At 37.9% G+C, this 26,114-nt stretch overlaps 1 protein-coding gene across 1 annotated transcript; it reads left to right on the top strand.

Moving 5' to 3' along the window:
- Nucleotides 1–1,039: 1,039 nt before the first annotated feature.
- On the top strand, nucleotides 1,040–24,197 carry LOC123768187 (vam6/Vps39-like protein). The gene is made up of 19 exons (XM_045758593.2): nucleotides 1,040–1,215; nucleotides 2,156–2,329; nucleotides 3,335–3,435; nucleotides 4,349–4,552; nucleotides 5,100–5,280; nucleotides 7,047–7,176; nucleotides 9,302–9,425; nucleotides 10,734–10,863; nucleotides 11,034–11,176; nucleotides 11,682–11,828; nucleotides 12,804–13,032; nucleotides 13,175–13,356; nucleotides 14,600–14,719; nucleotides 17,914–18,016; nucleotides 19,314–19,459; nucleotides 19,893–20,045; nucleotides 20,831–20,965; nucleotides 21,883–21,977; nucleotides 22,482–24,197. The coding sequence occupies exons 1-19, from the start codon at nucleotides 1,143–1,145 to the stop codon at nucleotides 22,540–22,542; spliced, it is 2,631 nt and encodes an 876-aa protein (XP_045614549.1). The 5' UTR covers nucleotides 1,040–1,142; the 3' UTR covers nucleotides 22,543–24,197.
- The last annotated feature ends 1,917 nt before the right edge of the window (nucleotides 24,198–26,114 follow it).

Below are 26,114 nucleotides of genomic sequence, written 5' to 3'. Positions count from 1 at the left end.
CATCAAGTTTAGACACTTACCATTCCCCATCGAGCCGCCACGCTCTCCCTCATAGAGCTCCGCGACTCTGGGCTCACTGAGCTCTCTGCTCTGCTCCAAGCTCCGTCTCAATGTCTACGACACTACTTTAATCAAGACTACTAAATAAATATGAAAACCCACTAAATACTGTGTATCTAATCTACTCAACAACGTAGCCTTAATCGTACGTTACAAGTTACTTGTCCCCTGACCAAATTGTTATGTATTTTATATTTATATATGCTAGAGTACGTATATTTTTGTATAGCCACTAGCACGCATAGCGTTTTGGGCAAGTTTTTAATCCTAATTTCCCCGGAATACGACCCGCCAAATCGTTTAACAACCAGGTACCCATTTTACTGTTGGGTGAACAGAGGCTACAGTTAAGGATTGGCGCCCAGTCAATCCTCCCCGACCAGGGTACGAACGAACCCAGGCCAAAGCGCTGGTTATATGAGGCTCGCAATGATTATGAATAATGACTTGTGACGGATGACATACTTGTGACCACAGTACGACTGCTACCAAGTGACATAATTGGCTTCGTACTATTATGTATATACTTTTACCCGAATAAAAATTTGAATTTGAATAATTGTAACCACACACGCGTGTAGTCAGGGTACTAATGCGCCATTTGAGTATAAGGTTGTAGGGGTTATACCCACTCCCCCCCCCCCCCCACTACTGGGGGCCGAAGCCCCCACTTCTGTCCTTTCTCAACCCACAATTAACGGTTGCCTAACTCCTTGGAGCTTATTTAAGACTAGGTGAACAAATGTATCAGGTGTAAGATAGTACTGCAGAGAATACGTCTGGAATAATTTTCCCAACCCATAGACATGAAAAGAAATGTAAATGAGAATGTTTCGGGTTCTGAATCATTATCACGTAGTGATATGTTAATATATTATTTATTTTGAATATTAAAATTTAATATAATGATAAAATGCATAAAAAAATATGGATTAATAAGAAATATTTTAAATTCATCAATGAATGTGAATCACATGACGTCAGATCAGCTGTTGATGTAAACAAAGGGAAGGAGAGGATCTGAGGCCAGGACTCTCGGCTGTCTTAAGTGTATTATGAAGTAGCTTCTTCTCCCAGGAAGCATGCATGATGCTTACGAGGCCATCCCCATCCTGGAGAAGCTGCCCCTGCAGATTGAGGCTGTCACTGCTTATGGTGAGCAAGGCATATGGGCACAAGTGGGAGGCACCTCTCTGAGTCACCCAGGGTGGGCGTAGTGACGAGCCCACAAGTGGGAGAGGCACCCATGAGTTACCCCATGGTGGGTATATTGACAATCCCACAGTGGGAGAGGCACCAGTGATTTACCCATGGTGGGTATATTGACAATCCCACAGTGGGAGAGGCACCCATGATTTACCCATGGTGGGTATATTGACAATCCCACAGTGGGAAAGGCACCCATGAGTTACCCATGGTGGGTATGGTGAGCCTACAAGTAGGAGAAGCACCTCAGAGTCACCCATGATGGGCAAATTGACAAGCCCAAAGGTGGGACAGGTGCCTTTGTGTCACCCGTGGTGGGTGGAGGGAATAGCCCACAATTGTGATAAGTGTCAATGTTACCTATGATCGGTGGGGTCATGAACCTTAAGTTAGAATAGGAACCCATTTTGACGGGCGTCATGAGCTTTCAATTTGAATACTGTATGTGCCCATGAATGACCCATGATGGGTGCAGCCACGAGTTACCTTGAGGTGCTTCCGGGGCTTAGCGTCCCCGCGGCCCGGTCGTCGACCAGGCCTCCTGGTTGCTGGACTGATCAACCAGGCTGTTGGATCAAGAAACGAGGCCTCAGTTTATATAAGCCACCCATGGTTTATGGTTTTTATTTTACATAAATACAGTTGCCAAAATTTGTGTTTCAAAATTACAATGAGAGACATTTATAGGTGAATATTTCATATTTTCAACATCTTAGAATTAATGTGACACTGAAGGTGAGACAGGAATTGATGGAATAAGCATTGAAGAAATGGTTAGCCTAATTGAGAGTGAGTGAAAACGTTTGTATTATTCATGTGTGTGTAACTAGAGGATAAAAATAATTGTAGATGAGGGGATTTTCTTTCTATCTTTTCATTTATTTTTCAGATGGTAATCTGGTGGTGGGAACGAGGCAAGGCCACTTGCTCATGTATACAGTGACACCTGGCACCACCCGTCGCTGGGACGTTGCGCTTCTCTGCTCTAACAAAAATTTCTCCCGTAAACCAATTGTTCAGGTGGCAGTAATACCTGAACATCAGATTATTGTCTCCTTATCAGGTATAGTACTTTTGGATACAAGATTACAAATATAAATTTGGGCAAATGTGTAGTCCTTGATATTTAAGTGCCTAGTGTTATTTAACTGTTACTTTAATGCCTTATGTATATTACCCCTATCATTATGATGTTAATAAAGCTTGCAGCCCTCAAGTTAGCATTATGCTAGCTTTATGATAACATTACAATCACACCCTGACTGATCAAGTATCTTTTGAAGAAACATATCAATCTTATTTCGTGAAGTTGAGTTACATACCCTCGGTGTTTCTTGTATACATGGTATAACAAATATCAGACCCTTGAAGTTAGTACTATATTTATGGCAGCTTTTGGCAATTTAATCTTTTGTATTTCTGTATTAAGTTATTATTTCTTGATATGGCATTGACTTCAGAAAATTTTCTCAATTTAAAGTAAGAGTAATTCCTATTGTTGGTCACATTAAGCCAATGTATTTTAGGCTTGTATTACAGTTCTGCCTAAGGTCGAACTACTGAACCCTCCATAGGATGCAACCCCACAACAGTTGCCTAAACAAAAACTCCAGGTACATATATATTTACTGCTAGGCAAACACACACATTAGGGAAAAGGAATCATGTCTGTTTATTTCTGTACCATGCAGGAATTGAACCCAGGATACCCAGTTGTGAGCTGAGAACACAGCCAACTGTACTACAAGACCTATGTTTTGTATGTTTTTCTAGAATTTGACATACAGTAATATACAAAATGATACAAATACTATACAGTAATTAAGTATACCCATTTGTTTAAGGTGGCACAGCCACCAGCACCTAAAAACCTATTGTAAAGTGAATACAACATTAGATAGATGAAACTGCAGAATAAAAGGCAGAATGTTTGGTTTTCCATGAGTGTTGCCTACTTCTTATTTCTGGACAACCCCTTCAGAGCCTCTCACATTTAATGTTCTGTACTCTGAGTATACATGCAGTAAAGAAAACGGTATAAATAATTCTAATCAATATTTATTTGCAGATAATGTTGTAAGCATTCATGATCTGACGGCCTTCAATCTACCTCTTCTGTGCACATTAACCCAAACCAAAGGTGCTACTGCCTTTGATCTTGATATTAAGGTACTGTATTGTTTATTGTAAATTATTTGGGAGTGTCTTATGATTTTGGTGTTGATCATCAGCTCATGAGTTTTCACCACTCATGATCATAATTATTTTACATTATCATGTCATCTTCATCAGTAATGGTGTAATCATGCCTTACTTTCATCATCATCATCATAATTATAATGTTCTCAGAATCTTGGAGCATATATTATATCACAAAAATCACAGTGCTTTCTCAAGAGTAATTGTAGAATAATTGGAATGATTATTCCTTATCTACCCTAAGGATTATGGATACATTAGTTGCTGGCCTATAATGCACTGTGCTCTCGGATACAGCCCCAGGGACTATTAAACTATTTGGATAAAAGCCCATGGAGGTCTGTGTCATTTGAAAATAAATGTAAATTCATTGTGTTTGTAAAATTTAAGCTATGGTGCTCATTATCATCTAGTGTAGTGCCCTCTCACGCCTGTTTTCAATATTACAGCACCTGATGGGTTCATTATTCCTTTGATTCTTGAATTAATCCTGAAGAAGGTTTCCTGAACCTTTCTTGAATTTTAACAATGAAATAACACTAAACTTAATGGAATAAAGACTAAACCGATGCATTAAAAGTGACGTTTTGATCTTTCCTGAACTATTATCAACTCCATGACATAATGTAATTATTACCTTTTCACTTTTTAATGTGTGGATTTAGTGTTTATTTGTTCCAGCATCATCATTGTGACTTTATTCCAGGAATGCCCTCTTCTAAAAAAAAATATAATTTGCACTTAATAATTTTGGTATGTTTATTATATGAATTATACAAATTTGTCACCTGTAATTTCGAGAGCACTCTGCCTCTCTGCCTCCACACTTGACATTGTCTAGTTATGCCACTCAATATAGTGTTTCATGTCTTGCACTCTGCAGCATCACGTGTCACTCACTGGGGATGCAGTAGTGACTGTTCGTCTGGTGGTGGCTGTGAGACGCAAGCTCCAGCTCTTCTATTGGAAATCTAGAAAGTTTCACCAGCTTCGTGAGGATTTAGCACTCCCAGATGTACCACGAGCTTTAACGTGGTGCATGGAAGCAATTGCTGTTGCATTTAAGCATGAGTATTGGCTTGTTAAGGTAAGAATAAGTTACATAAATATACATAACATTGTGTTTTGATCTAGTTCTCATATTCTGTGCCTTGCATATAGAGTAGAAACTTGAAAAGAACCGGTGTGAATCACTATTTCCATCAAATAAACTTTGCAGCAGAAAAACAAAATGGGTGGAAGCACATACGTGTTTGGTGCAGGTAGAAAATAATTGAATTTATTAATTATAAATAATTTAGCATAATTTAGTGTTTAGTGATGGCAAATTTAATCAGTTTAATAGGTGATAAATAGTGGACAGGGAAAACAGTAATGGTGACAATTTTAAATGATACCAATAACTTCTAGCATAAGGCCATTCATATATTCTGGAAAATAGAGAAAAAATAGATGAGTTATTATTTATTTGTGTAAGAAAAACTATAAAAGCAATGAAGTAACTTGGTGCGTCTCCGCATGATAGTGATATTATTCTGTATTGTAGATGATCGAACACAAGGAGTGAAAATGTAAAATTGATCAAAATAAGGCATAAATTTAACAAAATAAATTTTGTTGTTTAATTATTGCAGCTGACTGGTGAACAGAAAGAGTTATTTGCTACCGGTCGCAGTCAAGAACCACTAATTACACGAATGGTAGATGGAGAGCAGCTAGCATTGGCCCATGACAAAGAGACCATTTTTGTTGATGCTGAGGGCAATGCCACCTGCAGCTATACTTTAAAATGGGATGAACAACCACTTTGTTTAGGTGAGTCACCTTGTTATAATGTTTAAACCGTGTGATTCTGTGACGTTTGTCGATCAAACTGTGTATGTATGTATGTATTGCCTTAGTGTTGGTCACTTTGCTGAATGTTGTAAAATGCACGTCTTTAATATTTTATTTCTTGGTTTAATCCCTATTTGGGAATTATTGTGAATTATAAGTCACTGATGCTGCAAGATAATGCCAAGATTAGCTTGTTTTCTGCAACACTGAACTGTTCCCTGCAACAGTTCAATGTTGCAAAATATAAATTGCTGTTCAACTTTGTTTTTCTCAATACATTAACTGTTAGGTGCTCTAAGAGAAAAGTTGAAGGAAAGAATCAATTTCAATAAAATATAAGATATAATGGTCAGAAAAATAAGCTGCTGTTAAATGTTTTCACCTTGCATACAAGCACTATAGCACTTAGGTAAGAGAAATAGAGCGTTATTTATTTTCTCATTAATAAGTTGTTAGATAACTTTGGCTGTAAGACAGCTTAACCATGAATAGCAAGAAAGTAAAAAAGCTCTTTCTGAAAGCTAGAAAGCTGCTTATCCTCTTGTAGGAAGCAGCAATCTCCAGTTATCATTTTCATAAGGAGAAAGCTTAAATAACTAAGTCATGGTGAATGATTCGGGTGATAATAAAATACAATACTGAAGTGACTACACTCAAGTTAACTTGAAGGTAGAAGGAGATGCCTACTGGGGTTGTTTTTCTGACAGATTTCAGTGTTTCTTCCCTGGAAATGTGATTCTGAAGGGCTGAAGTCTATTCTTCCCATGTTTAAATACAGGGGTGTTTTTTTTTCCCCTTTCCATGGGAAGGAGGTGGTGGGGGGCCTGTGCAGGGCCCCATCGCTCATCACTGGTCTGGGGTGGGATTGTTTTCCTGGGCATAGTTTAGTGTGTATACAGTGCTTAAAGGTTCCTGGGTGGGATTGTATTCCTGGGCATAGTTTAGTGTGTATACAGTGCTTAAAGGTTCCTGGGTGGGATTGTATTCCTGGGCATAGTTTAGTGTGTATACAGTGCTTAAAGGTTCCTGGGTGGAATTGTATTCCTGGGCATAGTTTAGTGTGTATACAGTGCTTAAAGGTTCCTGGGTGGGATTGTATTCCTGGGCATAGTTTAGTGTGTATACAGTGCTTAAAGGTTCCTGGGTGGAATTGTATTCCTGGGCATAGTTTAGTGTGTATACAGTGCTTAAAGGTTCCTGGGTGGGATTGTATTCCTGGGCATAGTTTAAGTATTTACAGCACAAAAAAAAAAAAAATCCTGCTGTATTAGGTGATAGGAAGTTGCACTGATCCAGGGTGGAGTTCCAAGTATCCCAGGGAAGTGGGATATCATCTAAGAAAGCAATTAAATATCCAGCTCAGGTCATACAATATTTTTTATGACATCTGATCTTTACGTGTTAAGGAAGCATATTAGTCCCTGAGAATGAGCGCTTTTTCAACCCATCTTCAGCAGTAATGATTTGTAGAAAATAAATTCCCAATAAAATTTAACAATCAGATTATCAGTCATAATTACTATTGTGCATTATATATGAGTAAACTCAAGGCATAACAAAAGAGCTAATGTTAGGTAATTTACAAAACATTCAAAAAAATTTAAACAAAATTGATCTAAACATATTTTATTATACTGTTGTCATTGTACATTGAATTACTGTATTATACTAACTGTATACATGGAAACATTTAGTACCTATTACTTCAGGATGCTTAATGATCTATTTATTTTAAATTTTTTCAGCATACAACAAGCCATACTTGATAGCCATCTTATCAAAAACAATAGAAATCAAGACTGCAGAACCCCAGATTACTGTGCAAGTTCTCAACCTAGATAAGCCTAGACTTCTTGCAGTGGGCCAGTCTTCAAAGTAAGGCAGGGTTGTTTTACCTTGGTGTATGTTGTACTGATATTTTCTTTGACACTCCACCTGAAATCAAAGCTTCCTGAGTGATGTATTCTGCCATTCCAATGTACAATTGTTTTTTTACAAGTCAGTCATATAATAAGAAGTGATGCAATAGGGAACAGTTCTCTTTAGGATCATCAAAAGTATGTCAGGTACTGCTGAAATAGTTACTTGAAAACCACAGTTTTCTCAGTGACATGAGTGATCATCATTGTTAGTGATCAGCTACCCAGTAGGTGTCCTGGAGGTATCCACCCATCGTGGCTCTTGCCGAGCTTTACTGGTCAGCTTCAGACTAGCCTTGCTCCCCCAGAAATAATTTTATTTAAATTTATTATCTGCTCTCTAGCTAGAAAATGCATTCCTCCACTGTTGAGCATCTTGACCACTTCTGGAAGTTGAGTGTTGTTTGGACACAACCCTGTCCTTAATGCAGAGATAGTTTCTGGATTAACCTCTATGATTAACCTTGAAATTGAGGGTTTTCATTCTCCTTTGCCTACAGCAGCAGATTTAGTGAATGACATTCTATGAAGAATAGTTTGTGTTTACCTTCAAGAAGGGTAATTATCATTATAAATCATCCTGGCTGCATGTTTTTGCTAAGATCACGATGAGCAACTTGTCAGGTAATTCTCACTTGGCACAGATACTATCTTCTGGTTAGTATCATGAACTGCCCTTTTCTGAGCTAATCATTGTCATTCCTGGTGCCTTGATCGCCTTGGAGAGGTAGTGGTTCTGATTCCCATGTTGCCTGCAGCTTCCATTGGCTCTTAGAGCATACTCGTGTCTCTGAGAGCAGTTCAGCTCCCAACCACTTGGTCTGGGCGGTAGACCAACGGTCTCGCCTCATGCAAGTCGGCGTTCAATCCCCGACTATCCAAGTGGTTGGGCACCATTCCTTTTCCCTGTCCCATCCTAAATCCTTATCCTTACCCTTTCCCAGAGCTATATAGTCATAATGACTTGTCACTTTCTCCTAATAGTTTCCCTCCCCCTTCTCTACCCTAATTTGCTTTTTCATTTGCTGCTTGTTAGACAAAGGCATGACCTGTAGAGACCTCGTCTTTGCAAGTGTTCACCGGCCTGTTTCAGGTAGCAAAAAAAAAATTCTCAGGCACTACTGGAAGTAAGATCGAGCTCTTCAGGCTGTCTCCTGGTTATTTGTACACTGTTCGGTGTGTTTATATTTCGTGACATTTTGTTGAAAACTGAAAATTTCAAAATACTTATTTTGTTTGAATAATTCTGTAAATATTCTATATCAGCATCTTTTCCTGGACATATTGTAGTGTATGTTCTGCAGTTTAATTTTTATAAACTGAGTTTTGAGGGGGTAACCAGGTTTAGGAAGTATCATTCTCTGAGTGGTTTGCCTTAAAACCACCAGTCATTACAGTGAACCCAGATGTAAAAGAATGATTGGGTCATGTTCTGGGGAAAATATCATGCCAGTCAGGGCAGATGTATCCTTGCAAGATGCTCCCACCACAGGCTAAACATCAACAATGAGGGTATCTTTGCAATATAGTAATAATAAATCAATAAAAGTTGCAACATGATATATATATATGTATATATATTTTTGTAACACCAGTATTTTGTCATGTGTCACTTATAATTCTTATTCAGTCTACGGTTTATATATTTCTTATTACCTAAGTTTTTGCCTTATAACATTTATACATTCATTTACATTTACCTTAATTCTGTTAATGTTGTGTGTAATTTTGTCCCACTGCTACCTTCTCACTTTTTTACAGTACTGGATTATTTCTTAGTTCAAGTAGCTTGTAATTGTCTCAGAGTTTGATCAACTTGCAAAGTTCCTCACTGTATGGTTCCAAAGCAGTTCTCCAAACTTTTGACTCTGAAGTACACAAGTACAATAAATATTTTATACAGTTATTAAATTATATACAGTACTGTACTTGCAAATAGAGTATAACAAGGATCCTTCTTGTGCTATTCTTCTAGGTGATATACTTTAATATTCATACTGTAAATTGCATGATTATTCACAGGCATACAGTATCTCAATATTTATGAAGTTTTAAAAATTACATTTCACCTCTCATTTCAGAGGAAAAAGTCAGGTTTACATTGCATCGGCGTCTCACGTGTGGTGTCTACATAACGTTCCCATCAATCAACAGATCCCACAACTTCTAGCTGAAAAACAGTTTGGATTGGCCTTAAAACTTGTTGTATGTCTGAAATGTATTGTTTAAATAATAAGTAAATTCATTAAGCCATATCATGCACCAGAGACTTGTGCATCTGATAAATCTTATTTGTCAGTTATTTAAGTGCAATGAAAATTATTGTAATCTAATAAAGCAATATGCACAAAATAGTTTGACAGTTCTCTCACTGTGTTCTGCTGCTTCCAGTGCTCTCATTGTGTCATCATTCTGCTGCTTCCAGTACTCTCACCATGTCATCATTCTACTGTTTGCAGTACTCTCACTGTACCTTCATTCTGCTGCTTCCAGTACTCTCACCATGTCATCATTTTACTGTTTGCAGTACTCTCACTGTGCCTTCACTCTACTACTTCCAGTACTCTCACCATGTCATCATTCTACTGTTTACAGTACTCTCACTGTGCCTTCACTCTACTACTTCCAGTACTCTCGCCATGTCATCATTCTGCTGCTTCCAGTACTCTCAATGCGCCTTCATTTTATAATTTATTATTTATTTATCATTTATAATGCATTGCATCCTCCTGTTTAGGTAGTACTTATAGTAACGATGAGGGCCATTGTATACATATATATTGAGGTAAAAGGCTGTTAGATGTTAGAAATTGGTATTACTGTATTGAATTTGGACAAACCGGAAAAGGTTTTGTATTTTTGTTGCAAAGATAACCTAAACTAACCTAACCTACCCTTTCTAGGCATAATACACACTATCTGAGGCTTACTATAGTACATATATGTGCTATAACTAGGCCTAGGAATATTTAAGTTTCTTTATTTTTGTTCGGCTCTATAAAGGGAATGGTACCAAATTCTTCTATCTAATTGCCTTTTATGTCAATATATGTATGATGGTCCACATAATTACAAAGAGTACTATCTAAACAGAAGGATAATAAGTCAATTCTAAATTTATATTGCATTTATATCTCCATAAAATGTTACATTTTCTGTTGGTAAAATATAGCAAATAACCCCATATCCTTCAAAGAGTCATTGTTTATAAATTTGTACCATATTAGAGTAAGAAGGACTAAGTAATTATCAGAAGAAAGTGTTAAATATACCACTATACTGCTGTGGTAGGGCCAAAAGAATTTTGCATGAAAAATTTGCCTTATACTGTATACATTAAATCAAAGAATGCAATTTTTCCTTGCTGTAAAAGTACTGTACCTGTACTAGGTTAACAGTGGGTAAAAGTCTTCTCGCTGCTCATCAGAATGAAGTTCAGGACACTTGGTTCCAGAAGATTATTGATATTATCACTTCTCTTTATGGTTTCCAAAGTTTAGTTGTTTATTTCAGGATGTGTGGGATGAAGCTGAGGATGCCAAGACTCAGATGCAAAAACACATTCAGCACCTGCAAGCCATTCATCTCTTCTGTAGCAAGAGCTACCCTGAAGCCATGAAGCTGTTTTTCACTCTTAATACAGGTCTGACAAAGCCTTTTTTCTCTTAGTAGGATACATATTTTTCTTCAGTAATTGTAGATTTGCACTTCCACTCTGCAGTCACTAAACAAACCCATTGACAAGTCATAAAATTATCTTAATAACTAAATATTTACTTAAGTTCATTATTTATTTTTTAACATATTTTGCAGATCTTCCGTTTGTTATTGGAATGTATCCAGACATGGTCCCTGAGGAATACCGGAGTCGACTCCGGTATCCATACCCCATTCCAGCACTAAGTGGTGCGGACTTAGAGCAGGCACTCCAAGCCCTTGTTCACTTCCTGTTAGAGGTCAGCAGTTTATTATGTAGATATGAAATTCAGTTTTAATATATAACAGGATTACAAATAACTTGAAATAAGGCTTCCTCCCCCAAAAAATAAGAATAAGATTTTTATTGTAATCTGTATAAGACAAATACTGTATGCTGTGGCACCAAATATATTCAATTATAATAAACAGAATGTGAATCTAAATGGAAGAATTAAATTTAAAGGTTGAATATGAATCAAAGAAAAGAATTGTTACATTTGAATAAATGTATTAAGGGAGAAAAAACTTCTTCTGGAGCTGCTTATGTTATGCAGTAATGATTCTCTAAATTTAAAGATCCCTGAGAACATATTAAATAAGTTAAACCATGAACTAAAATACTGGAAAATAGTAGAGTAAAATATGAAGTTTATGTTGCTTGTTTTAACACTTTCAGGGATGTTGTTCCCAGATTTAACTAATATCTTTCACGATATCAAAAACCTTTGTAACTGTAGGTACTGCTTTATACATATGTTACAGATGCGTCACCAGCTGTCAAGCACTGATAGTGAGGCACATGTGGAAGATGGTGTAGACAACAAGTTCTCTCCCTCAGCCGCAAGCTTAAAGTCCCGTAATGAAAAGCTCCAGATAATTGACACAACACTGTTGAAGTGCTATGTACAGGTGAGAGTCAGATGAATATGTGAGTGAATATTGGGGATAATCACAGCCAGCTAGTTCAATTTTGTGGCAGATTTTCTCAGTGGCTTAAATGATTTTGCTTTTCAGGTTTTGGAGTTACTGATGTTATGGGGGGGATGTTATAATAATATCTGTTCCATACCTTTCTTACCACTGGGGCTTAAATCTGTGTATATACAGTGGAGATAACTGGAAAAGACCCCCAGTAAGAGTTAAAGACCCGGTCCTCAAGGTAGTTAGTTACGACAATTATTAAGGATACTTTATCTAAGGATTGATCAGTCTACTCCCTATACTGGTGTCACAAAATCTAGCTGGAACTTAACATTAATTTATTAATTAATGACTTCCCCCATAACAACAATTAGCTCTAGCTCGTCTACATTTAATTGCTCCCTTAAACCACATAGGCAGGAGTAGAGATGTACATAGGCACACTAGAGGTAGGCTCTACAGAGTTTCTGAAGGAGACATAACATCTTAACTCTCACAACCACAGTAAATCCTTATTGGCTGAAGTACTTTGATGCAATTTTACACTTCCCTATACTCAGTCAGTGTTGCATAACATCATAAGATTACATGCAGGAATGGTGACTCAATTAAATAAGAGAAGGATACCTATCTATAAATGTACATTCCCCAGAGACTGTCACATTCAAAAGTCTCTCGCTCCACCTGCACCCACTGTATGACATTAGCATGACTCAACTGTTGTGCTGTAATTCTTACTTAAAATAAAATTCCACAAAATGCTCACTTTAGCATTTATGTGGTTCTCTGATGATAAAGTACTGTACTTTCTACTGTACTGTACTTTTCTAAAATTTTGACATCATCTATGAACATGTTTTTGTAAGTACCCACACTCATTGTTACACAGTTCTGAAACTGCTAGTCACTTTCAGATGAAAAATCTCCTGTCCATTTAAATTATACTTCTTTTTGTCTTTGCAGACTAATGACAGTCTTGTGAAGCCCCTGCTTCGAATGCGAGACAGCCGCGTTAGTATAGTAGAAGGTGAACGTGTTTTACGCCATGCCCATAAGTATCCCGAGTTAGTTCTTCTGCTTCAAACACGTGGACTTCATCAGCGCGCTCTCCAGCTTTTGATCCGCCATGCCAAAAGAGCAGACTCATCTCTGTGTGGCCACCACCACACCGTCACTTACCTCCAGCATCTAGGTATCATTAAATTGATGGAAGCTTTTCTTGTCTGTCTTTAAAGATATCAGGATCATGAGAAACATTTGTTATATTGCTTCTTTTTATTCATTCCATAAATTTTGTATACTTTTTCTGTTACCTTTTAACTCTTGTATTGCAGGCCCCCAGCACATTGATCTCATTTTTGAGTACGGAGGATGGGTGTTGAAGTCATATCCTGAAGATGGGCTGAAAATTTTTATTGGTGACAAGTCCACATCAGGTGAAGTGGATCAACTACCACGACCAAAAGTGCTGAACTTTCTAAAGAAAACTGAGAAATCTCTAGTCATCCCATATTTGGTAAGCAACAAGGCATGACATGTACTTTACTATGTACAGAATCTCCAAAACGTTCCAGGAAAAAATATAAATATTGTAGGTACATGTACAGTACATTGAATGTCCAGATTTTATTATAGAATAAAAAGCAGTTTTCCCCTGAATAAAAAATTAAACAACAAAAGTATGTTGATTTCATGCAAAAATTACCACTTCATTTTGTAATTTTCATTAACACTTACCTCACCTATGTTGTAAACTGTAATATTTGGTACAGTGTAATACTGATTCTGACCCCAAAGGATATTGCATATTTCATTGTGGGGTAAGTGAGATCTTCTAATCCATGACACTATGGGGATCTTTCCTAACCCCCCCCACAAACTTATGAAAGCAAAAGTAGACACTAGATAATTTGCAATCCACCAGCCCTGAGTAACAAACATTTCTGTACACTCCAATGACTTCCAAGTAATGCTTGAAATCAAAGAAACAGGTAAATATTTTGCTGTTTCTCCTACACCAACTGTTAATTGACCACTTGGTCACCACCGATATCCCATCCTATTTTCCCCAATAATACATCAAATTTTAACGTCAAAATCCAGTAAATCAAATATGACATACTATAAATTACAGCGGCTTGCAAAAGCTACATTTTCTGTGCAGGGGGGGGGGGGTCGTTGGTTAGATTCAGGCAATTTAATTCATTATTTTCTGTCTGTTGTGACAACTCGAGAGGATTGGCTGGGATATACGCCACTAGTTAGTTATGTATACAGATGACAGCTGGAAATCCCATCCCTGGTGTTGGCTCATTCAAACATCAACATTTGGGTGTAGAACTTTATCTTCTCTATCCTGACTTATTATGTGCCATTCCTAGATGTGCATGGAGATGACTCGGGTGAGATCGCTGGCTGCCTTCTGTATACTGTACATGGCAAGGACTGCTACATAGTGGTGGGTAGCAGCAGCAACCAAGTGGTTAATTAGCAGGTGGTAATTAAACTGGAGGAAATATTTGTGTGCAAGGGAATGTACCATCTGTTGGTACCTCAGGGAAGTTTTGAGAATTCTACTATCTCTTATTTCTCATTTGTGGCCCAGAGGGAACCTGCTAGGTTAGGGATGAAAACGTTACATATTTCAAACTGGGTCAGTGCAATGTTTCTTTGACAGTGGGATTGTACTGAGGAGAATGACCATGTGACAAGCTCAGGAAGAAGCATTTTATCTACACCTAATGCCTTATTTTTACTAGGAGCATGTAATTGAAGAGTGGGGTGATACAACTCCTCTGTTGCACAATGAGCTCATTCATCAGTACCGTGACATAGTCACGGCTCCCTTCCAGTCTAGTGATCCAAGTAATGTAGAAGAGGTAAGCAAATTTACTTTACTTTAGTTTGTTATTTCTCATGAAAGTTTACCACCTGTATAATGTATTTTCTGTGGAGAGCCCCTCTGGCTGCCCGGAGCTTACCGGGCTGATGTGTATGTATTAGACCGTGGCATCAGTCAATTCGATGGAGTTCTAGCCTACCAGTAACCATGAGCCAGAACCTGGCCCCCCGCAGAAACATGAGGAGCAATGTCCTATAGAAACCCCCATGTGGTTGGAAGCATTCTGTGTCTGCCATCTACCGGGTTAGGCATCCAGAAAAGTAAGCATCCCAAAAACAAACTACAGCTGGTTAAAAACTGCCACCAAAAACCGAACTTGCAAGCAGAACTCCCCAAACACAAATCAAGCAAACAAGCATGATGTCACCATCGCCGCCTAATGGTCTAATACATACATATCAGCCCGGTAAGCTCCAGGGAGCCTCCGGGACTCGCCCAGAAAATGGCATTTCATTATACTCAATGCTGGTTTTTTTAAATAAGTATTTTATGATTACAAATTTAATTGTAAAAAACGTAACTTTCAAATATAATTTTGTAGTAAGTGTTTTGAGTTTAGGTCATTTTTATAAAATAGTATGAGCTACACACACACAACGAAGATTAAACTTGTTAAGGCTTAATTGTAATATTTATGTCAGACATTTATACAAACTTTTGTGTTTTAACTTCAGGCATAATTTGATCCTATTTGCTGTACCCATTGTTAATAAATTTAGTGTAAAGTCTTCATTGAATGAGACTGGGTAAAACTAAAATAATAACAAAATCAGAATGTGCATGTCCATTACGTTTTGCATTTTTACTATGAACACTAAGATGGTCAAACATGTTGACAAACCATGGTGTCAAGTAGTAGTCAAGAAATGGTAGTAATGCACAACGTATTTAGTAGAGTCATTCATTAAACTGTTAAGCACAGTAGAGAGCAGTACTGTATAGAACTTAATTTTCTTAGCTTTTGCCCCTTGAGTGTCCCTTTGAACTAGCAGCCTATATCGGTCCACTGAAATGCATTTGGCCCTCCAAACACTAATGACCTATTCACCCGCAATAACCAGTAATTTTCTGGGCGGAGCCTCTTGTGGCTTCCTATAGCTAACATCTCTGATGTATGTATTGCCTAACAGGTTCCATCAGTCATGGAGTTCTCTGGCCTACTGGAGACCATGAGCCAGAACCTGGCCCTCTCACAGAGGCACAGGGAGCAGTGGCATTTATTTTGTATATGCCGCCACCAGGGAAGGCACCCAGAAAGTCAGCGAGATAAAACCGACCACAGCTTGCTACTTCCCATATCTGCAGATTCACAAACGACCCTAGAACTCTCCCAAATTAGATAATCAAACAACCGTAAATGTTTTGATCCAGGTCACGAGCTGCCATGTTGCTCTGGTCCCAGAGCTTTGTTTTCTTGGGTGTTTGCTTTAATGGCTGTTCCTTACATTGTTCTGTGTGTGTGGGCCAGTTGTGTGCACTTGGAGCTGCATGAGCACAGGGTTTTCTTCCCTGTGTGCTCCCTAGTGTTTCCCATGCTCTGCCAGGGTGTTCTTCCCTGGAATGTTCAGGAATATTCCTTCAGAAGTCCACATTGTTTGTGGTGGTTTTTGCCTTGGGGTGAGTCTGGGGCTCATCACCCTCCATCTTTCTCCTGGTTGGGATGTCCTGGGCTGGTGGGTCGTTATTGGGTACTCGCATACTGCACCACAGCAGGCCAAAGTAAACAAATCCACTAGGGCCATGACGAGGGTTCAAACCTATGTCTGAGAGGATCCCAGACGCTGCCTTAATCGAGTGAGCTACGACATGGTAAAAGAATTGCAACTGGGAAATCATCCTGACCTACCACGGATCCTGCAGTCTCTCCAAGACACAAATCAGGGATCTGTGGTAGGTCAGGATGATTTCCCGGTTGCAATTCTTTTACCATGTCGTAGCTCAGTCAATTAAGGCAGCGTCTGGGATCCTCTCGGACTTAGGTTCAAACCCTCGTCATGGCCCTTGTGGATTTGTTCATTTGATGCATCACGCTATTGTGATTTCTGTGTGTAATGCCAAAGTAATTTCTAGCTGAGTGGTCTAGGCTAGTTTGAATTACTACAGAGCACTGACATCGCGTCCCAGTGCCTGGGCTTCCCGTTTAGCTCAAGCATTTAGGCCTGGAAATCCCCAGTGGGTTCGGCAGTCCTCGTGTATATACTGCACCTGTCAACCCTGCCCTCACTAGTTGTGTGGTTGAGGGGTGTACATTGTCTGTGCCACCAGGCAATGTTCATTCCACCTGCCTCTGTAATGCTGACTTGGAGTCATGTGAGGTGTGTTCCCATTTTGTCTCCTGTCCTGATGACATTCGGGCTTCAAAGACAGCAACTGCTTTTTAACTTCGTTTGTCTAGATTGCAGTTGTCCAGGTTAGATGCCCTGCAGCTTCCCTAGTTTCCCTGTTTCTAAGATGATCCTCAGACTAGAAACGGTGTTGAGTGAACTGAAGCATTCTTTCTGAGTTATTTCTTCAGTTGTGACCATTCCCTCTTTTCTGTCTTTCCCAAGCATGCTTGGGTGCTGCCATCTGGTGGTGGTCAGAGTAGCAGCTGACTGACTAGATGATAGATGTTAGTGCAGGAATTTACGTTATTTGATTTTGTCGAGTGGTGGTCATTGTTTTATACGGTTGTAATTACCTAAGTATAGTTACAGGATGTGAGCTACACTCGTGGTGTCCCATCTTCCCAGCACACTTTGTCATGTGACGCTTTGAAATTACTGACGGTTTTGGTCTCCACCACCACCTCACCAAACTTGTTCCAACTGTCTACCACTCTGTTTACATAAGTGAATTTTCTTATATTTCTATATAAGAAAGTCTGAGTGAGACTTTCGTGAGTTAGTCTCTGGGTGATAGCCGAGTTAAGATTTGCCAGTGTCTTCCTTCCCCAACTACATGACCAGACAATTTGAAAAGTTACCAAGCCTGGTGGGTGAACAAGTCATTAACAGGCGGTGGGCAGAATGTGTGTGGGAACCCATATAGCCTGCTAGCTCATGCGTACAACCAAGAGATCAGCTCAGGAACGACCACTTTATTTCACTAAATGCACTATTTTTCAGAATCTAATGCCCATTACGATATATCATTTAACATTGGGAAACGTATGCTTGTTGAACTTTTTAGGAGAAAGCTAGAAGAGAACCTGTTCGTGAAAAACTTCTGAAATTCTTGAATGATTCTGAATATTATACTGCAGCAACTCTATTGGTTCATTTCCCATATGACAGTAAGTAATATTTTGTAATGACTTTTTTGGTATCATATCACTAATCATTCTCTTTACTTAATTAATACAGTATAAGAATTCTCTCTAAATTCCTGTGTTGTGTTCTATTAAGTAATGTTATATCTTTCTTCTTTTAAATGATTATACCCTGTATTGTTGGAATATTGGAATTATCCCCTTTATACTGTATGTGTATACAGTATATGTATATATGTATGTATGTAGGCTATGTTAGAAAATAGGAAAAATTCAGTCTTTAAGAGAAGTATTGACCTATAATTTTTTCAGGTATAACTTAAGGAATTTGCATTAATCCAAACTTTTGTACATATTTTTGTTCTGAACCAGATCCTTCGGTTTCTGCCCTGTTCAAAGCCTAAATGGTCCTACCAGGATTTGGTCCACTCACCAGGTTCCTGTAAACTTCTCTCCTTTCTGTGATAAATAGCTTTTCAAATGATTTTTGCATATAGTTTGGAGAAGGGTGACACTAGAGTGTAACTCAATCCATGACTGAGTAGCTGCTTGCTAGGCCAGTTAGGGTAAGTCGACTCATTGTTCTTCGAGACTTCTCTCTGCACAAGGGGTCTCGTACTTCACATATCACTTCACGACATAGTGCCTCGTCTTTTGCGTCTCTCAAACTGAGCTGTTTGTTTTGGCAGCATTCAGATTTCTTTCCCTGGCACCAGTTTTCATGAACCATTGATAGTCAGTGTTTTCTTCTGTCTGTGAATGGTGTAACCTTGAATATGGTGTGGCTCCTTGTGAGTTGTGACACTGTATTGACAGGTCCCCTTTGACTTTGTCTTGGGCTAGGAGCTTAGTGGAGAGTTTCTCATTTTCATACACAGCTTGTAAGAAATTCATGTCATTTTCTGTTTGAGATTCCAGGTTTTGCTTGAGGGTGTTAATGTGACTTCATTATGTAAAGCTCTTTATACTTACACAGTGGCTATCCTTGCCTCTTCTCATCACTTAGATTTTGGTGCTTGCAGTTCCCAATATCAAACTGGTGTGGATTCTGTGTTACACTGGTTATAGCTGTCTGTGGTGTCCGCAGTACTTGTTCTGCTCATTGTGGATAAGAAACAATACAATAATAATCATAATAAAAAGTGCCAAGATAAGTTTGTGATTCTGTTCAAGAATTCTGCATTTTTACAGCAGATTATTAACATTTTCATATTCTGTATATCTACAACATAAGCTTCCTGGCTTACCTTAACTTTACAGTAATGTAGTAAATGCACGCAGTTAGGCAGTGTAAGTTTGATTAAGATTATTTTTGCCTTAGATCTCCATGAAGAGCGAGCAGTGCTACTGGGCTGCCTAGGCCAACATTATCAGGCTCTCTCCATCTACACTCACACACTGAGGGACACGCAGGCTGCTCTGAACTACTGCCAGAAGCACTACACTGCCTCTGGAGCTGGTAGTGAGGTTAATTTTATATTAATTTTATTCTGTGAAATGTGAATCTTATTTTCATATTTGCTTGTTCTTGACATAACTTTGTATCCTTTCATGTTGTTTTAACATTGTAGCATAATGCAGATGTATGTACCAATGTTGGTAACAAAAATGAAAATTATTTTATGAAGAAATGTTATCCCAAACAATATTTCATGATTATGGTCATACAGTGAATCATCAGTCACAGAAGAAAATTTACAATATTTAAATTGTAAATAACATTTTGGAAAGTAAAATACTTAGCAGACGAATAGCAGTTGTTAAATTCTTTTTGGAAGGCATTACAGAAATGCAAGAACAATTACTATTATATTTTTGCAGATATAATTAACAATGGAAGTTGCGATAGCATTACTTTTCAATTGTTGTGACGCTTGATGCTGGTGTTGCATGTACGCAGGTATACTTGACGCTGCTGAAGCTGCTGGTGGGCCCCGCGGACACCAGGAGCCCCTCGGCATCCCCAGTCAAGCAGCAGCTGGCAGCAAAACTAGATGTTCAAGCTGTTCTGCAACTTCTACAGAATTATCTACATTGCATAGATCTGGGCCAGGTAAAGCTTGGTGCTATGTAAGCTTGGTATATAAAAGTGCAGTATATAGTACGTACTTCGCATAGCAACCTATTTATAAAACATTTTCAGTGATGTTTATAGCTTTTATTATTATTACACAGACACACACTAACATGTGTCAATGAGAAAATCCATTATTTTCTGATAACAGAGGCCTCTCGATTCTAGTACTAATCTTGTTGCAAACCTCTGAACTTTCTCAAGTTTCTGTTTTTGCTTTCACAATGTGTGGGTTCTATGCTGGTGCTGCATACTCAAGTAATGGTGGCACATAGGTAATATAAGCCTATTGAAATCCTCCCTGTTTAGATTCTTAAATATTATGATTGCTGACTTCCCATACACAGTACTGTACTACTGATGTTATCCTGTTCACATGAGCGTCTGGAACACCACTTTTCACTCCTCTCCAGCCTGACGTATTTTCTTGACTATGACCGTGTGTTTCCTGTCTATTTTGTACTCTCATACACAGTCCAGTGCCTTTCCTGTTGTCCCCCAATTGTCTTATTTCAGTAACTATGGTGATATTTTGCTACGTCCTGTTCCTCCAGGTGTCCTTTTACCTCTTTTACATTAACTTCAATTCTATCTAGTGTTTGTGTCATAGAGGCAGAGGTAGTTAGTGCATAGACTAAGCTGGTGCTGGCAGAGGGTTCTCCACATTAGCAGTGAAGCCAGAATGAGACTTGGATTAGCCTTTTGTAATTGGCAACGAACTGTCTAGATTGGTCAGCCATTACCTGATGTTTATTGTTTTTCAGGCACTGAAGGTCCTTCCAGATGAAGTAACATTAAGTTTGCTGAAACCATTTATCCATGCGTCGTTTAACCTTGCTAACACTGTGTGCAAACAGAAGCAAATAGCTCGAGGCCTCACACAGTCGGTTAAGCTTCAGGTGAGACTAAAAAACATTATCTCGTATTTTGCTATAATCAATTTCCTTATCAGGTCAGCAAGCTGTTCAGCCAAATTATCTACATAAATAATAAGATATACAGTATTGTATGCTATCAAAAACCCAGGGTTTTCTTAATGAAAACTGTATTGAAGTTTTAAATTGATTACCATGCTGATATTATAGTAGTCTAAACAATGTTGATTAACTAATCTCAAGACATCTTTTGTATAATTTTCTGGTTCTTAGTTACTGTACCTGTTACCAGCCATCTGTTAATAGATTGTGTTAAAAAGATTTGTATGTTTTATAGCCAAGTCTTTTGGGCTCTTATATCTACATGTAAAGCCATGTATAAATTATGCCTCCACCACATAAATTTTTATTGCATTCCATTCTTCTCTTCTCTGACATTTTTCTTTCAGTGGCTCATTTGGATACTTAACTTTTCATCTCTGTTCCCTTGTTCATGTGCCACCAACAGAATTTGTCTGACATATGTGGTATACAAACTCCTATTTATATGTTGGCCGACCCTGCATTTGCAATTGATGATATCAGTTTGAACCATCTTCCCTAAAGTCCACATCAGTGTAATGTCAACACTGCCGGGTCTTTTTCTGTCAGATTCATGCAGGATTTCATTTCCTATTTAGTACCTTTTATTTATTTTCCTGTTTCCAGCACCCAGCTTCACATTACACTTGCATGAAACAGTAGTAGCCACTTATTGGACCATTGTTTCAGTTTCTCCAGATATGTAATTACCTAAGTATAGTTACAGAATGAGAGCTACATTTGTGGTGTCCCGTCTTTTCTACAATCTTTATCATATGACATTTGATAAACGACAAAAAACGACAACTGAAATAACGACACTGAAATATTTGTAAGCATTTTATTTTCCTTATTTTCAGACTAGTGAAGAGCTTAATTCATGCCAAAGATTGAAGATCATGTTATCAGAATATACTTACTGTGCTGTGTGCAGCAAAAGATTCACTAAACACAGGTATGTTTTCACCACTGTTTTGTTATTGGTAGTAGTATTACCAGTAATTTGTAATTATGTAAATTTCTTGTAGTACCATTTTGTGGAATAAAGTTTTGCATTAGTATTTAGTTTACTCATTATTGAATAAAGACTGTATATGCAAAACAATTAACATAAACAAGGAAGATATGGGTGAATGAGTTGAGTGAAATGCTGAAACAAGTGAGTAATTGTACAAGTGAGAGACCAAACAATAATGCTCAGAAACAACACTGGAGAGTCCACCTGAGGATAGATGAGAGGGATAATACTGTATGGACGTATACTAATACTGTATGGACGTATAAATGTTGTTGTTAAAGATTCGCTGCCTGAAACAAAATGTTCCAGGTAACACAGGCTATGGCGAGCCCGTAAAGTATAAATAATTTAAATGGATAAAGTAATGATAAGTACTAAATTTTGTTGAATACCTTTTCAATATTGATTTTTCGGGTAATGCTGTTATTTTTCTCTTTGCAGTGCTTTTGCTTGGTATCCAAATGGTGATATTGTTCACTTCTCATGCCAGAGTCAGAGGTAACATTGAGTAGCATAAAACTGGCTTTGTGTCAGATTATTCTGTGCCACTAATTATAATATGTATGAATCTGTAATGAAGAAAATGTTGAAATGAGCAAAAACGGTTTGGTAAGTGAAGTAACGGTGTATGCCTGAAAGGCAATGTTGTTCTAGGCTTGACTTGTTCTTTCAGCACAAGGCAATTTTTCTTGTACTACACTGTTAAAATTATTGTAAGATCTGCTTTATCAGCATAAAACATGATACATTCTTATTATGCTTAAGTACAAGTTTGAAATTAGAATGACTTCTAGATGGTAGTCAGAGATATCTCTACTCTCTGATATCGTTGGAATGTCCTCGTTTATTAGATTGACGCGTAAACTACCAATGAAAAATGATATCGAAAGGTAAGGTCTGCCTTTATAACCGAGTTATGACAGTAAAACCATCATTTCTGGAGTTATGTCATTTGCTTTTGTGATACAATAGTTATTTAATACACGATCATTCCTTGACTCGTTGTGGCTTTTGTCAATTGTGTATGAGATCTGAAACCCATCATGTGGTTATTTATATAATTATAATAAACATAAGAACACAGAAACGTTGAAGGCTGTAATTGAAGTGTAGCCTCACACAGATTGTATAGTTGATGTTTTCTTGTTTCCCAAATTGCCATAATTGTGTCTGCCTTTTATGATGGTGACTAATCTGCAATATTTTTAGTTTAATTACTCTTTAAGTTAAGTTACCAGCCTATGAGAAATTTTTTGTGGAAGATAAAATTATATTAACAAATTTGGAATACAAAATTCCTTGTTCTCGTTGCTAGTGGTATTATTAAATGCCACAAACATTTTTGTGTACTGTATATTTATACATTAATTAAATTACTTACCTTGATTTTACCAATGCAGAGCTGAGAAAAGCGAAGGTATGAATGTTAAACTTGGGTCCGTCTCAAGAAACGGTGTTACTAGCAAGGTGAATCGGGTAATGGCATTAGTCATACTATAAATACAAGACTGGTGTAGGTTTGGTATTTCTCACTGCTCTGCAAAATGACATTACAGAAAGCGCTTCTGAATCTACTGTTACTAGACTTTACTTGTCACTAGTAAAGTTGCATTATTATCCTTAGGATAAACTGTCATTCTTGTGACTCAAAGCATAATTGATGCAACCATTTGAGGTTGAGTGCAGTGTATCTACAGCTTGACCAGCACTGCTACAAGCATGATTATATGTGTGTTGACACTTATAATGCTTCCTCACTACTTTGTGATAATTTGCTTCTAATTTTCATTCTTGTGTTTCTGATGTGCCCCATACTTGTCATTTGTGAGTCTCATTCATTTTATAATGAATGGCTTATTGTATCTGTACAATATTACATAACTGGCACAGTTTTAATATGTGTCAGATAATGACACGTGGTTTGGAATTTAGTGTGTGTATATATATATACTGTTCTTTAGTGTGTGTGTATGTATGTATGGATATATATATATGTATGAATGTATGAATATATACATATGTATGTATGTTCCGCGAATGGCTTACTCGACATTTTTTACATGTCGAGACTTTATTATAATTTTTAATATTCTTTTTATACAAAAAATAAATAACCCTTTTGCTATCTAATTTAGAAACATTAAAATAGGATCCATGTGTATGTTTTATTTATCAATATGCCTTTTTAGTTTTGTGACAGTATATAAATGGATTATATTACAGTATATGAAAATCTATCATTTTTATACCAAATATTAATATAGCATTAAAACTCAGAATCTTTTATGAAAACAAAATTGGTTTTCATGTTAATAAAGTTGTGATTTAGATTCCCTTCCTATAATTTATCACTTAATATACATCGTACTGTATTAGTGTTTACAACTAATTAACAGTGTCACGTATGCATTGCTCACCATAGCACTGTACTGTATTAATAACTAATCTGCAGAATTGTGTCTGTGTACCTCAGCACAGTACAGCACAGTGTCTGTGTTACAGTACTGTACACAACACTAACATAGTACAGTGCTAGTACTGTACTGTGTTAGTGTTGATAACTTCCGTACCATACTCAACATTTCCACCAACTATTCTAACGTACGTACTTCTATAAAAATATAAAGACTAAATTCTAGGATAAGAGAGATGCAGAAAATATTGTCTAGTAATTATGGACACAGTATACTAAGCACAAATTTAACCTTTATATGGTAATTACTATCTTGAATGCCCCACAAATAATCTTGTTGGATACTTTGCAGAAGCACAGGAGTTAAATATCAAGGGATTTATTCATGTTTGGATAACTTAATAACTTAAGTGATACATTTTTGTGGGTTGTTGGTATAGTTATGGCAAGTGTTAATGATGATAAAAACCATGTAATTGGTAAATGTATTTCAAAATTACTTACTGACAAGCAAAACTTTATTATTATTTCTGGAGGGGCAGAATGGTGGTTTCCTGTAGTTAGCCGCACTGAGTTAGCTCCACACCTGTAAGTCATATCAGCTCTTCTGAGTCCTTAATTAAAGCCTACCATAAACTAGAGGCCAAAACCAAAGAGGTGCAGGGAGCAGGATTCATTATCACCCTCGCCAAAGAATCAACTCCCCAGAAAGGAAGTGAGGCAAAACAAACTATTGCAAGGTTCACAGAAATTAAACAATGCAGGAAATGACTGTAAACGATCCATGCAGTAGTTAGGTCTTACACTCCCTAGTAACGGCTGACCACCACCAGGTGGCAGCACCACAGGAGCTGCCAGTTCTCATGTCAACAATTCTCAATCCATCACCTTGTGTCAGACACATTTGACAGCCCTTCAGGTCCTCGATTTTCTAGGCAAGTGTTAGCCATCCTTTCAACTCTACCTTGTGAAGGCCCACTTATATAATGCTTGTGTTCTGTAGTACAGCACTTGCTTCACGTGCATGTATTTACAAGCGTCACTTGTATATTTTGGAAACTGTTCATCTTGAGCTGCCTTTTCCCTAGGTGCTCACTGATGTTGCCCCTGCCCTGACAGGGTTACTTCCCTGGTGGGTTTGGGTGTTTATTCCATAGAGGCCTCCTGTGAAGGGTGCCTCACCCTGAGTTGTGCAAGGATCTTTGACTCCTATGCAAGGCTCTGAAGTTGGGGCATACTGGGGATTGATTGAGGGGAGCACTAGGGTTTGCATGCTTGTATATATGGCAAGCCACTGGCACTCTGCACAGTACGTGTTTCCTTTGTGCTGCATTTGGTATCGGTTTATTTAGTGAGTGTCCCTAGTGCCTGGGGTGTCCTGCTTGTTCCTTCTCTTCAGGCCTTGGTAATTCCTGTGGCCTGTGATGTTTGGGTTTGCTAAGCCTCTATCTTAGCTCATGCCTGTGTGTATTAATTTTCTTGATTTTATTTATGTAGTGACAAGGTCTTGCAGGCAGAAGCTTCTTCAGGTTCATTTGTATATTTTTGTTGTTCATGGCTTGGTACCAGAGTAGTTGCCTCAGTTGGTTCTTTTTGGTTTTTAGGGGGGTTGGTGTTCGAGTGGCTGGTGATTTCTACTAGTTTTATGTTTGCCCCTCTTC

This window comes from Procambarus clarkii, chromosome 59 (genome assembly GCF_040958095.1).
Source record: "Procambarus clarkii isolate CNS0578487 chromosome 59, FALCON_Pclarkii_2.0, whole genome shotgun sequence".
Taxonomy (NCBI): domain Eukaryota; kingdom Metazoa; phylum Arthropoda; class Malacostraca; order Decapoda; family Cambaridae; genus Procambarus; species Procambarus clarkii.
This window is presented reverse-complemented; position numbering and strand designations above follow the sequence as displayed.